We start from the raw sequence: 14164 nt of genomic DNA, 5'->3' as shown, positions 1-14164 counted from the left end.
GGGATTTGTTTGTTTTACACAGTAAGCTCTGAAAAAGTGAATGCTTTTGTACAATGAGCTTTATGAAATGATAATCTTAAAGACACTATTTCAAGCAACAAGGTAAGCTGATACAGAGAAGTGGTGATCTGAACTTAACTGATCACTAACATTTATTGAGTGATTATTATAGAATACTAAACATCATCGAAGGCAAACTACAAGCATTAACTCATTTATCTGTAGCAATAAAGCTGAGGTAGGTTGTTTTTTTGTTTTGTTTTGTTTTGTTTTTTTGTATTTTATAGATGAGGAAATTAGGCAGAGATATTACAGAACTTGCCTGAAGATACAGACAGAAACCTATGTTAGTTTAACCGCATCAGCTCAGGTTCATGTTTAACTAAAATACAGTAAAAATACGTACTTTCTCTCTCTTTCTTCTTTAAACGCTTTCGTCTCCGGTCAATGGACGCTACTTCAGATTTTAATGACAGATAATGCTTTCTAATTTCCTGCAACTTGTCTTGAAGAATTGTGATGCGTTCAGCACTTGTCATGTTTTCCAGGTCCGCTATGAATGAGAAAGTTTCATTATTATGTATTTTTGAACAAGAAGAAGAATGTACAAAGGCTAATATAAAATGTAATTTTAGAATAAAGTCAAGGAAGATAACCTCTTTTTCTCTTTCTCTCCTAGAACAATGTTTGGTATATAATATGTGCACAGTATTTGTTGAATGGATGAATGAATGTGTGTAGAATTAAAGACCCTATAGTCTTTAACATTGTGTACTAAATCACATTCATAGACATGTAACACAGTGGGTAGCATTAAAAACTATACATAGAAGTAAGACTAGAAAGATACACATATAAATTGTAGACATTTGGACTATGGATGTAATATTTTAAATCTTTGTATTGTGTACTGAGTGAAGAAGATCATCAGTTTTACATTCAACAAATCCTATAGTTTGCATCACTACAATGAATCAGCCGTTCAGAGACTTACCTCTAGTCACTTTACTGCATTCCTCCTTGCGTCTCCCTTGGTTTTTGCTCTGCTAACCTCCCTCTTGTTGTCTATTGCCTGCCCTGTCACCCATGTTAACACTGGTGTGGTGCTGTAGGATAAGCACTACACTGCAAGGTCTGTTTGAACCTTGAGGTTGGCGGTTCAAATTCACCAGCTACTCCTCAGAAACCCTGTATGGGGTTGCTATGAGTAGGAAATGGTTCAATGGCACTTAACAGCTGCAACAACAATTCCCTAGCTCGTGAACACTACACACACATACACCCGCCCCATAACCATTATAGATGGTTTCTTTTATCAGGAAAACCTTTTGTTCACTTTTTACAACATTGGCTTCATACAACATTTGTTATTTTGTGACTGAACTACTTTCTGTCAGCACAATGTCCTCCAGGTTCAACCATCATGTGAGGTGTTTCCACACACTCATCATGATTCTTCAGTGTGTTGTAGCATTCCATTGTGCGTATATACCAGAGTTTAACCTTCTTCTGTAGGGGGACATTTAGGCTGTCTCCATCTTTTTAATACGGTTCTTGCAGACAGCATTTTGAAGGATTCTGTTTTCTTATTCATTCTGCTCTCTAAATCTCTTTTTTTTGGGGGGGAGGGGGCTTTATAATTTTATTTACTTAAACTTTTTATTGTGAATTGAGTGAAAGTTTACAGAGCAGATCATCAGTTTTATATTCAACAAATCACAGACTTTGCTTCATTATATGGTTGCCATCCCCTCCAAGCATGGACGGTTAACAGCCTCTACCTCTATTCACTTTAACTACTGCATTCCTCTCTGTGTCTCCTGCTACCTTCATCTTTCCTTTGCCACCCTCCCTCTTGTTGTATATTGCTGTCCTGTCAGCCATGTTAACATCTCTCTACCCTCTAGCCCATGAATAATTTTCCCTTCACCACTTCCCCTTCTGTTACCATCACAGGTTGTTTGTTTATCAAGAAACTTTTTAAAAAACTTATTACAACATTGGTTTGTCCTTTTGTGATTGACTAATTTCACTCAGCATAATATCTTCCAGGTTCAACCATGTTTTGAGGTGTTTCACAGATATATCATGATTCGTCAGCGTTTTGCAGTATTCCATTGTGTGTATGTGCAAAAAAAGTTTGTTGCACTATTTTCTGTTGGTGGGCATTTAAGCTGTCTCCATCCTTTCGGTAAGTTTCTTGTAGTCAGCATGGTGAAAGATCCTGTTTTCTTATCCATTCTGCTGTGTCTGTTGACTCGTACATTTAATCCATTTACATTTAGTGTAGTTACCAACAGGTATGAATTGATTGTTGTCATTTTTGTGGTTTTTTTGTGGTGCTGCTGGATTCTTTGTTCCACATAATTTTCTAGGCTGAGTTCATTGTTTATGGGTTTTCTCTTCATTTCTGTTCTGTTAATGTTTACTAAATCTTTCTGAATTTCCTTTTTTAATTTTACTGTGCAGGTGGTTATTCTTTTTCTTTCAGGTTATCCTGTACTTTATTACTTTTCCCTGATTAAATCAGTCTGTTTTACCTTGAAATCTACTTATCTCCCTTACCATTTGGAAGTTCTGTATCTACACTATTCCCTTTTTTGGCTTTGTAGTTGACTTCCATTATACACTGGTATTTCTGGGTCCCTATTTTCAGTCTTGCAGGCTTGTTCTGGAGTATGGTTTCATGATCTAGAATAAGCACTGGAGCGAACAGTCCATTTGAACCTCGAGGTTGGTGGTTCAAACACACCAGCAATTCTTCAAAAACCCTATACAGGGTGTCTCTGTGAGTTGAAACTGACTGGATGGCATGTGACAACAACAAAAGGCTTGTTGTACTTGAAATACTTTTATATTTGGATTGAGTTCTGAGTGGTGCTGCCATGTAAGGTAATCTCAGGTTGTTGTCTGCAGTTGTTAGTTCTTGTACAAAGAACTCCCGTTAGCATTTTTTGTAAAGTTGGACTGGCATTACAAATTCCTTTAATTTTTGTTGATCAGGAATTATGCCTTCTTGCCTACATTGTTTCTGCTGAGAAATCAGGCTTTCTTTTGGGGTCTATCCTGTCTGGGGTTCATTTAGCTTCTTGTATGCTTATCTCCTCATGGTCTTTCATGAGGTTAGGAGGGGAGATGTCTTAAAACAACTCTTTAACAATTTTCTCTGCACTTTTTCTTGTCTCTTCCTGTTCTGGAGTTCTGGCCACCCATAAATTGCTCCTTTTCATGATGTCCCACATAACTCTTAGGCTACCTTTAGATTTTTACATGATTTTTCTGATGGTTCTTCTTGAATACTTTAGAGGTTTTTCTTGAAGCTCACTGATTTGGGCTTCCATTGCTTTGAAGGTTTTCCTTTTCCTTGGCTCTTTCAATGTACTGTCCATTTCTGAAACCTTAGTATTAACCGACTGGATTTCTACGTGTAGGTTTGGTATTGTTTCAGAATTGGCATTCCTTTTGTCTGTTATTGGTAGTATGTTCCTGAATTCTTCTCAAGTGTTTACTGTGTTCTCCTTGCTTTCCTCGGTCTTTATGTCAGGCCCAACAAGGTCCCTAACTATGATTCTTTACATTGTTGTCTTCTGAATTTTGTCCTTGGGAAAAGGCTGCCCTTGTGATCTCAGAGTTGATTACTCTAAGGCATACACGTCTCTCTAGTGCTACTGTTCCCTTATAAACTTGTCTGTTGTTTGGCTGACAGTTGAGTCACAAGGACAAGTTCAGTTCCAGGCCTGATGGGTGACTAAGGGTCATAGATTTAGGGGTTCCATTAGGTTCTCAAAGATATAATCTTCTTCCCTTCTAAATACTTTAATGTGTAATTCCAAAAAGCAAGTTGTTACTACGTGCTGTTAAGTCAATTCCTACTCATAGAGAACTTATGTCTAACAGAATGAAACACTGCCTGGTCCCGCACCATCCTCACAAATGGTGGTTATACTTGAGCCCATTGCTGCTTTCACTGTATCGATCCATCTCATTGGGGGTCTTCCTCTTTTCCTCTGACCCTTTAACTTTACTAAGCCTGCTGTCCTTCTCCAGGGACTGGTCTTCCTGATAACATGTCTAAAGTATGAGAGACGAAGTCTGGCCATCCATCCTGGCTGTACCTCCTCCAAGACAGATTTGTTTGTTCTCTTGGTAGTTTTCTTTTTTTTCTATTTCTCCTTCCTCTGCTGCCTTCTGCATTCCACCCATCTTCCCATCCCTTTTCACCTTTGTCCTTAGGTATATGTTGCTCCTTGATTTGGAATGATTCTTCTTCTGGGCTCAGAATCATAGAGACTGAGACTCACACGTTCTATTGTCCATTGAACGAACTGATTCCAAGCCTCTTCAATTCTCATCACTCTTCTTCCTTCAGCACAGGGAGAGACCAATAGCTGCACTTACGAACTTTCAATATCCCAAACCCTACTCACCAAAGTAGGATGCAGAACGCTGTCTTTGTGGACCATGTTATGCCAACTGACTATGGTGCCCCTTGAGACTGTCTATGGTCTGGAGGTCCCCCAGGTTCAGCTATTCACTGCCTTAAGATGTTTGATAATATCTAAAAAGTTTTTATCTTTCTGCCCGCTGCATACTCCAACACATTCATAGTTGTGTGTACAGGAAAGGTAAATACTCATGTACCAATATCCTCTTTCACACTCTTGATATCTGTGAGAGATTATATGGTAGTGGTGGTTATGTGCTGTGAAGTCGGTTCTGACTCATATCGACCCTGTATGGGGTTTCCGAGGCTGTACACTTTACTGAAGCAGAAAGCCTCAAATTTCTCCCGCAGAACAACAGGTAGTTTCAAACTGCTGACCTTGAGGTTCGCAGCCAAATTCTTAACCTCTATGCTACCAGAGCTCCTTGAGAGATTTTATATATATATAAAATATATACATGGTGGGGTGTGCTATATATACACACACATATATACATCTATGTTGTTGTTGTTAAGTGCCATTGAGTCAGTTTGAACCCACAGCAACCCTGTATAGGGTTTCTGAGGAGCAACTGGTGAGTTTGAATCGCTGACCTTACAGTTCAAACCAACCTCGTGGGTTAAGCGCTTATCCTACAGCACCATACCAGGACTCATACACACACATACACACACACACACACACACACACACACACACACATTCTACTCTTCCTCCCAAACCCATTCAGCATGTGTCTCTGTCCATGTATCTACCCACAGAACACTGTTGTCCAAGGTTGTGTATACATCACGATTTACCTCCATCCCTTTTAGCCCTTGTGTCTTCACCTGTCTTCATCATTCTTTTGCCAACCTCCCCCTTCTTGTATGTTGCCCTCCCCTGAGTTAACATGTGCTTGCCCTCTAGCCAGTGAACTACCCTCCATTCCCTCCCATCCCTGGCAACCATCAAAGATGTTCTTTTTTTCTATATCAACCTCTTAAATACTTATATATCCTACTCTTTCTCCCTTATCCATTCATCCTATGTCTCAATCCATGTATCTGTGCACACAGCACTGGTTGTTTTAAGGTTGTGTGTATATCATGATTTATGATGTATATCTTAAGGGCTTTATTGTAACCTTTTATTATTCTCAAAAAAAATATTGTAATATGGGAATTTCTCACACACGTTAAAGTACAGAGTACTGCACTGAAGTCCCATGTACCCATCAGCCTGTTTCAATAATTAGGAATTTATGAAAATTGGGTTTTATCTATACTGTCATCCACTTTCCACCTCCAATACCAGATTATTTTAAAGAAAAATTTTGACAATACACCTGATCAGTGTTTATCATTTAAGGGCTTAACTGCTTTAAAATGTTTTCTTTTAGGAATATATTTATTCAACTAAGGTTTACATATTTCAGTTGGTTGATATGTCTTTCAAGTTTTCTATAACTTCTCTTAAGAGTTACTAAGTTCAACTGGAACACTTACGCACTGCTAATAGCATTGTAACATAGGCCCACCACTATGGAACTCAGTGTGGTGTTTCCTCAACAAGTTATAAAGATCTAGCAATACACTCCTACGTAGATACCTCAGAGCTCTAATCAAAGAGACCTGAATGACATATACCCATGATGTTCACTCATAACAGCAAAAAATGGGAACAAGCTAACTGCCCATCAACAGATGAGTGGGCACGATGTGGTACCAACATACAGTGGCGCACTAGAGTCACAACAAAGAGGCAATCTCAAAATACCTGTTACCATGGTTGAATCTGGAGGACAGTATGCTGAGTGAAACAAGGAATCACAGAAGGACAGATACTGTAAGTTTGTGGAAAAGAAAATGAAAACAGAATGGAATTTTTTCATGAACATTTTGAAGCCCTCTGGTGTAAGTTTACAAAAACCAGCCATATATATGTAAGTCCCAGTGTAACGCTATAGGATAAGCACTGGGTTGGTTTGAACCACAAGGTTGGTGGTTAAAATCCACGAGCCATGCTTTGAAAACTGTATGCAGGGTTGCTATGAGTCAGAATCAATTCAATGGCATAACAACAACATGTGCACAGGTATGTATGCATGCATATTCAAATACATACACACATATGTATATATGAATATAGGTGACATACACACGTGAATATACATATACATCAATATATTCATATACACAGATACATACCACTACAGACTATTCTGGAGTCCTGGGGTGGCGCTGCAAAGCCGTTTGAACAACAAGGTCGGTGGTTCAAGCTCACCAGCTGCTCCTTGGAAATTCTATACAGGATTGCTATAGATCGGAACTGACTAGACAGCACTTAACAACAACACTGACTATTCTGATCAAGGTCACAGTAGATGGATTATGATACAATGGGTATTTGAGGTATGAGATATATATACATACATATGTATATATACACATACACACATATATACACATACACACATACACATTATGTATATATAATTCCTGGTGGTATCGTGGGTGATGTGTGGGCTGTTAACCACGTGGTTGGAAGTTCAAATCCACCAGCCACGACGCAACAAGAGAAAGATGGAGAAAGATGAGGCTTTCTGTTCCCAAAGATTTACAGCCTTGGAAAATCTACAGTCTCTATGAGTTGGCTGACTAGATGGCACACAACAACAACAACAAAACACACACACATTTTATATATATATATATATAAGTGCTGTGGCTCTGTAGGCTAAGCACTGGATTGCTAACTACAAGGTCAGTGGTATAAGCCCTCCAGCTGCTTTAAAACAGAAAGATGAGGCTTATGAGTCAGAACTGATGCAAGGGCACTCAGCAATGACAACACATACATATGAAACAAAGCATATAGGGGCACAGTTAGATACTTTTTACAGATAACCAAACACCTGATAGGATTGGTTTTCTGAGCTTGTAGGCTTATGGGACAACTCAGTCATTTGGCATAATATAGGTCAGAAAGCTTATTTACTTTCTACATCCTAGTTTAATGAGCAGTATTTGGTATCTTAATATACAACTATTGGTCTCTATTTGTCTGGACCAAAAGAGAAAGAAGGAAACCGAACGCTCAGAGAAGAACCAGTGCACAGGACTAGTAGTCTCTGTGAACCACAGCAGCATCTACCCTGAAGTCAGAAGAACTAGATGGTGCCTGGCTACCACTGCTGACTTTGCTGGTCAAGGCCAAGACAGATGGATCCTGATAATATGGAACTCAAGTTCTTAACAAACAAGACAGACTGAATTGGCTGACACTGGAGGAATGCCCCAAGATCATTTTCCTGAGGTCATCTTTCCTCTAAATAACAAAACAAAGACCATCATCACCCTGGAATATTGTGCTCCTTAAAAAAAAAATCTTTTGTAATAAGACTGAACAGTCAACAATTACTTTAAAAACAAAAATAAGAAGTTAGCTAAAGCCCGGTGCCATGAAGCTCAGTGTGACTCAGAGCTGGTCTAAGTCAGGGCAGAGTAGATGCGCCCAGAGGCCTAAGCAAACTGCCGCTGCTCCTGCAGACTGTCTGGTGGATTTGTATGGCTGACTTCTAGGTTAGCAGCCGAGGACGCCAACCACGTAACCACCAAGTCTCCTTGACAGGAAGTTAAAGGAGCACAGAGACGACAACAACCAGAGCAGCAATAGTAAATGTTATCATTGTGAAGAATTTAACCAAGATCACCAAACAACTTATGTAGATAGCATTGAATGGAAACCTAATCTGCTGGGTGAACATTCACCCAAAACACAATAAAATATTAAAAAAAAATAGCAAGAGTTAATGGACTCAGTTTTTCTACTGCTTAAATGTAGACTTAATATATAAGGCACTTACACATCTGAAAACTCCACTTATAAACTTTGGGCAATCGATGACTCGGTTCCTTTAAATCAGGATCCTTATCCCCATTCTTCCCACATTTCCCTGGAGATTGCGTTCTGGCAGGAGATTTGGTATTATGAGGCTTCAATCCTGTGGGAACGGCTCTGACTGTCTGGGTCTTCGTTACACTTTCACCAGCTGACAGTTCTTCACTATCACTGCTGTTGGCTAGAAGAAAAAGAAAAACACTAATAAATGTCAGAAAAGTAACAGAGCATTTCCGTCACACATTTTGGGTGGATAATTTTAGATAAACCATTTGTATTTACCACTACAATAACCAAATTCCTTAATTTATCCTGTCTAGAAACCTGGAAAACCATCACTTACAAATACAGCAGCATCTCAGTTTTATAGGAAAGTACATCTGAACTGTCAATAATGACAATGAAAAGAATCACTCAAATCAATCTCGCATGTTATTTGTTAGATCACCAATGTTTCTGTGTTTAGCAATGTATAAAATAAAATAGACTGTAGCATCCGTAACAATGATTCATTTTTAATTCTTAATTTCAGTACTTTAGGTTACATACAGATTATGCACACGTGGAATCTCCCTACTTTCAGCCACAAACAAATGATGCCCAGTCAAACCACACTCAGGAAAGAATCCTTTGGGTATAAAACTGTTAAATATTCTATGGGATTTCTTCCTCAGTGACTCCTGCATCACACTTTGTTAAAGCACCATTTCCCCCTAGCAAACATACTTAGTAGATTTATGAAGAACTCAGAAGTGTGTGCAATAATTACATTATTGCTGATTACGTTTCAGACTAGAATGGAAATGCTTAAACAGCTTACCGTGTGAATATGTGATAGGGTTACGAGTTCTGAAAATTACCTCTTTTTGGACACAAAGAATTATTTTAGATTCCATAAGAGTTACTTCATTTTACTAAATTATTTGCAGAGAACATTTTACTCATTCGAAGTCGTCATGGTGTAAGCCCAATAATTAAAATGAGAGGATACAACCCTTGTATTTCTAAATTATATGGAAATATTAATTGACTTGTTGAAGAGAAGCCCTCTTAGTAATGCCATGTAGATGGCAATCTTACAGATAAAACATCACAGTGCAACAAAAATCACTTTAAATATCCTGTCAGTTATACCAAATAGCTGACAAATCAATTTGGTACATATTTACTGATTCTTCATTAAAAGTATCCCAATTAACAAAGCAGTTACCAACTCCTCCCACTGTAGTGTTCGGGAATAAAGAAACTCCACCATTCTGTTATACATATCTTATACTCTTAACCCTCCCGGTTCTCCCAACTGCTGCTCCGAAATCCCTGGCAAATCCTAGCTAAACCAACCAAGGCTTGGCCCCACTCAGATGCAGTGGTCGGCCTCGGCCTGGCTTTCACAGCCCTCTGAGCACAGCCGCCCGGGGCCCCGAGGGATGCCATATTCACCGCCTGGAAGTCATATGGGCTCAGCAGAACCTCGGGGAGCTGGCCGACTAACCCTTTTCTGCACTGAAGTGCAGCCAAGCCGGCTGATAGCAAAGGTCAGGCAGTGGAGGTGGCACGAGTCTCCTAGAAGAGCAGCAGGAGGTCAGTGTGGGGCACCTGAAAAAAAATTCTTTACATACTTTCTGTTTCGCACTTTGTGTCTACAGAAGAAAGATGTGCAGCTCTCAGGAGAAATACAGTATACATCTCTGTAGGCTGGTGAACAGAGTCCTTATTAAAAGTTAAATCTTTATTGGAGCATACTTAGTAAAAATATTTGTAGCTGCTCTCAGGACATACAGTTTAGGGTACTGAAAATAAAGACAGTAGATGGAAGTTGTTGGAATTATAGTTCGAAAAGTACCTGTATTGCTTTCCTCTAGGCTGATTTTGCCCTGAAGAATTACAAATCAATTTCACTGAATAAAAAGGATTTATAATGGAACCATTTTACAGTGTGTACATACATTGGCAAATGGAAAAAACTGTGCAACACAAAGATACCATAATCCTGATGTTTACAATGACTTGTTAACATAAAAAGGACTATACCAGCCAGAAACACTGCTCAATATTGCCAAATGCTTCATCTTAGAATTTATACCCAGGTTCAAAAGACTTGGTGTGACTTTTTTGAAGAAAAAGACCAAATCAAATTACCATATCCTGAATACTCTTTTCTTAAAGGGGAAAAATAATGTGGGTAAGTCAAAAAGTATTGCTACTAAGGTTCCAGTTTACATATGTACAAGTTTATTCCAAATAAAACATGTTTAAACATGTCTCTTGTTATTTATGTGTTCAAGAGCAAAGAAGTCAGTTTGAGGACTAAGGTGCACCTGATCCAAGTCATAGTATTTTCAATAGCCTCATATACATGTGAAAGCTGGACAATGAATAAAGAAGACTGTAGAAGAATTGATGCATTTGAGTTATGGTGTTGGAGACGAATACTGAAAGTACCATGGAATGCCAGAAGAACAAACATATCTGTGTTGGAAGAAATACAGCCAGAATGCTCCTCAGAAGCCAGGATGGCCAGACTTTGTCTCTCATATTTCAGACATATTATCATGAGGGGCCAGTCCCTGGAGAAGGATAGCATGCTTGGTAAAGTGTAGGGTCAGCAAAAAAGAGAAATGAGATGGACTGGCACAGTGGCCGCAACCATGGACTCAAGCTCAACAATATTTGTGAGGTTGGTGCACGACCGGGAAGGGTTGCCTTCTGTTGTGTATTAAGTTGCTATGAGTCGGTATGGACTCGATGGCACCTAAAAAGAACTTTCATCAATGATGGGTGTAAACAAGTTCTCTCAGTAATAATACACTTCTTTTAGTCTCATTCGGATGTCTTAAAAAAAAACCCAATCAAAGCTGTGGCTTCTGAGGGGGATCTGTTGGGACAGTTAAAATAAAGGCCAAGGTGTCAGCTCAGAAGGCCATGGTGACTATTTTGTTGGATTCCCACGGGTACTTTTGATAGATTTTTCTCATAGGACACAGGATGGTCACAGGAACTTGTGAGGAACAAGGTTTAAGAAAACTGAAAACTGCATTAGTGAGAACAAGGCCAGGAAAGTTGTGTTCAGGAATTTGTTCCCCCCCGTCACGATAATGTACCTGCTTATTCTTCAAGGGTAGCAAAGGTTGTCCTATGAAAATTTCGTTGAGAAACCTTACCCCATCCACCCTACAGCCCTTCAGACTTTGCCATCAAATTGATTCTGACTCACAGCAACCCCACAGGACAGAGTACAATAGCTCCTGAGGGACTTCCACGGCTGTAAAGCTTTCCAGGAACTGACTGTCTCACGGTGCTCCGGCAGAACAGCTGTTGGACAGCTTTACAGCTTGATCTTTATGTCTAATCAAATTTCCTAGGGTTCTTATAGCAATACTTGCTAACTTACCCTCTCACACATATATACATTAGCTTTCATTTTATATTTTAAAAATTAGAGGTTTTACACTTACTGCCTTTCCCCTTCTTTTTGTTGTTTACAACTGTAGCTTTATGGCTTCTTTTCTGCTTTTTTGATGAGCTTCCTCCACTCTGAGCATCCTTCACTCTTTTCTGACCTGTACAGGCTATGATGGGGAAAACAATTATTAAGTAACACAAAATAAAAACCAAACCTTCCCTAGGTATAAATTAATTCCATGTTTTAAAAGCACAGAAATCATTTAAAACTAAACACATTCTTTACAAGGCTTATAAATGATAGAAATTACTACATTTAAAAATAAATTGTCATTAATAGAGCTTAATTATTGTACATACTAAAAAGAGCAGCTTAAAAATCAAATAAAATATGCACATATTTCTTAAAAATCAGATATAAACTGAAAATAATTTTCAATGAGGTACTGGGAGTGTAAGTCTAGAAATTAAACAGGTTTATGCTGAAAATAAAAAATAAAATTTGTTAAGATTCAATAAACTCAGAATATTAAGATTTAAGTACAGGTTAAAATATCAATATTATATCTTATGATATTAATATAATTTAAAATGATATGTGATGAAATTTAACAGTAATTCACACATAGTTCTTTTTCCAGTTTACTTCAATAATAACTCCCAGGGCATGGATTAGCATATATACCATATGCAAATCCAGCACAGAAGTTCATCTTCGTGGTAGAAAATGTTCGCAAAGTACAGAAGTCTCCCTTTTCTTCCTGGACTAACCTAAGCCTTTTCTTCACTAAGCCCTTCTCTGATGCCCCAGGCTTTGTTGGTTAATCCCTACTCTGAACTATGGCATTGATCTGTATTATTCACGTGATACTAAGCATCTGCTATTTTACTGTTTTTCTAATTAAATGTATTATTTCCTAGTCTACAGAAAAAGCTCTTATTTCAGAGACTAGTAAAGACCTACCTCTATTTGGTTCCAATGCCAAATGATATGACGACATAATAAAATAGTATAATAAAAATCATGCCACATTTGCTATTAAAAAAAAAAAGGTTTCTTGATGCTGATATAAATGCTAACATCCCACAATGGGGCAGGTTATCAATTGTTTGCAACTTTCTAGTAGTTGGTTTTGTTTTGCTTATTTTTAAATGAGTCACATCTTAAAACATTTTCTAATGCTATTTTAATATTAACAACTTAAGTGACACACAAAGAAAATGATGTAGATAATGATTGTATTATAGCACAAAATTTAAAAAACGATCAAAGAAATTTGCCAGTTTCCTCATTATGAGAATTTCTTTCATACCAAAATATAGGCTACACTGGAGGGAAAAACGAAATCTAAATACTAAAATTAAAACTTTTATTTCATATAATAGATTCTACAACATTAGTAGATTAATTTATTAAAGCGAGACCATGGGAAATAGGTGCTTTGGAATTTATTTCTAAAGAGATGTCACTTCAGGTAGCTCAACACTGACCCTCTCCCCTTCGCCAGGATCCTCTCCCTCTCCTGAGCTCACCAATCTCTTCAACTATCCCAAAACAACCTTGCTGGCTTTTTTGAGAACAGTAGACTTCCTGTCCTAGGGTAGGAGGGCCTGGGCACCAAAGGGGAGGTGTATGCTACCCTCTCAGGTGTCCACCAGTCCCTTATCCAAGTATCCTCATGCTCTAGATGAGCACTCCAGCCCATCTCTGTTCCCATGAGAATCAACATTCCACAGCCTTACTCTGTGGTTACAAAAGCCAGGCCAGTCTCTGTCCTAGGCCTTAAACTGAAGCTGACATTGGCCTCTCACCCACTAGTCCCACCCCACCAAGCAGCCTGTCTTGCTCTCACCAGTGCCTTACCAGCTGTCAGTCAGATGACATAGGGTCCTGGGAATTCGACTGCCCCACCTCTGGGCTCCTTCTGACTACAGCCTGGCCAGTATCTATCAGCAGTTTCTTCCCTCCCAGATGATGAACTAACATGCAATACAAGCTTCCCTTCCACAAACATCTTTGTTTCATGGGGCAAGGACCCTGCCAAGGATCTCCATACTTAATGTGCAAAATAGTCAGATACTAGATCTTTTTTTCACTATTGTTGTAAATGTGAAATTTTGACTAATAAGACAGTCGATAAGTGAAGAGCAAGTATATAGTGATTTGATCTGATAAATCAGATGTCTCTTACTCTAAATTTCGGACTCTTCTACTTTTTAACATAGTCAAGATTAAACTTCAAAAGGGCAGCAATCATTGAGCCCATCAAAAGACATGTCTATATATCTATATCTATCTATCTATCTATCTATCTATCTATCTATCTATCTATCTATCTATATAGTTGTTGTTGTTGTTAAGTGCCATGGAGTCGGTTCCGACTCATAGCGACCCTGCACAGGGTTTCCGAGGCTGTAAATCTTTACGGGAGCAGA

The 14164-nt window shown here is 38.6% G+C and overlaps 1 protein-coding gene across 1 annotated transcript in view; it reads right to left on the bottom strand.

Annotated features, from left to right (window-relative positions):
- Positions 1 to 14164, bottom strand: part of ARID4B (AT rich interactive domain 4B (RBP1-like)) — a 180619-nt gene that overhangs the window by 8899 nt on the left and 157556 nt on the right. Inside the window, exons 20-22 of the mRNA XM_006868585.1 lie at positions 11782 to 11895; positions 8292 to 8507; positions 407 to 553 (exon numbers count right to left, since the gene is read on the bottom strand). Coding sequence (XP_006868647.1) covers positions 407 to 553; positions 8292 to 8507; positions 11782 to 11895 — 477 coding nt within the window. The remainder of the gene's footprint in view (positions 1 to 406; positions 554 to 8291; positions 8508 to 11781; positions 11896 to 14164) is intronic.

Source organism: Chrysochloris asiatica, unplaced genomic scaffold (assembly GCF_000296735.1).
Source record: "Chrysochloris asiatica unplaced genomic scaffold, ChrAsi1.0 scaffold00119, whole genome shotgun sequence".
NCBI lineage: Eukaryota > Metazoa > Chordata > Mammalia > Afrosoricida > Chrysochloridae > Chrysochloris > Chrysochloris asiatica.
This window is presented reverse-complemented; position numbering and strand designations above follow the sequence as displayed.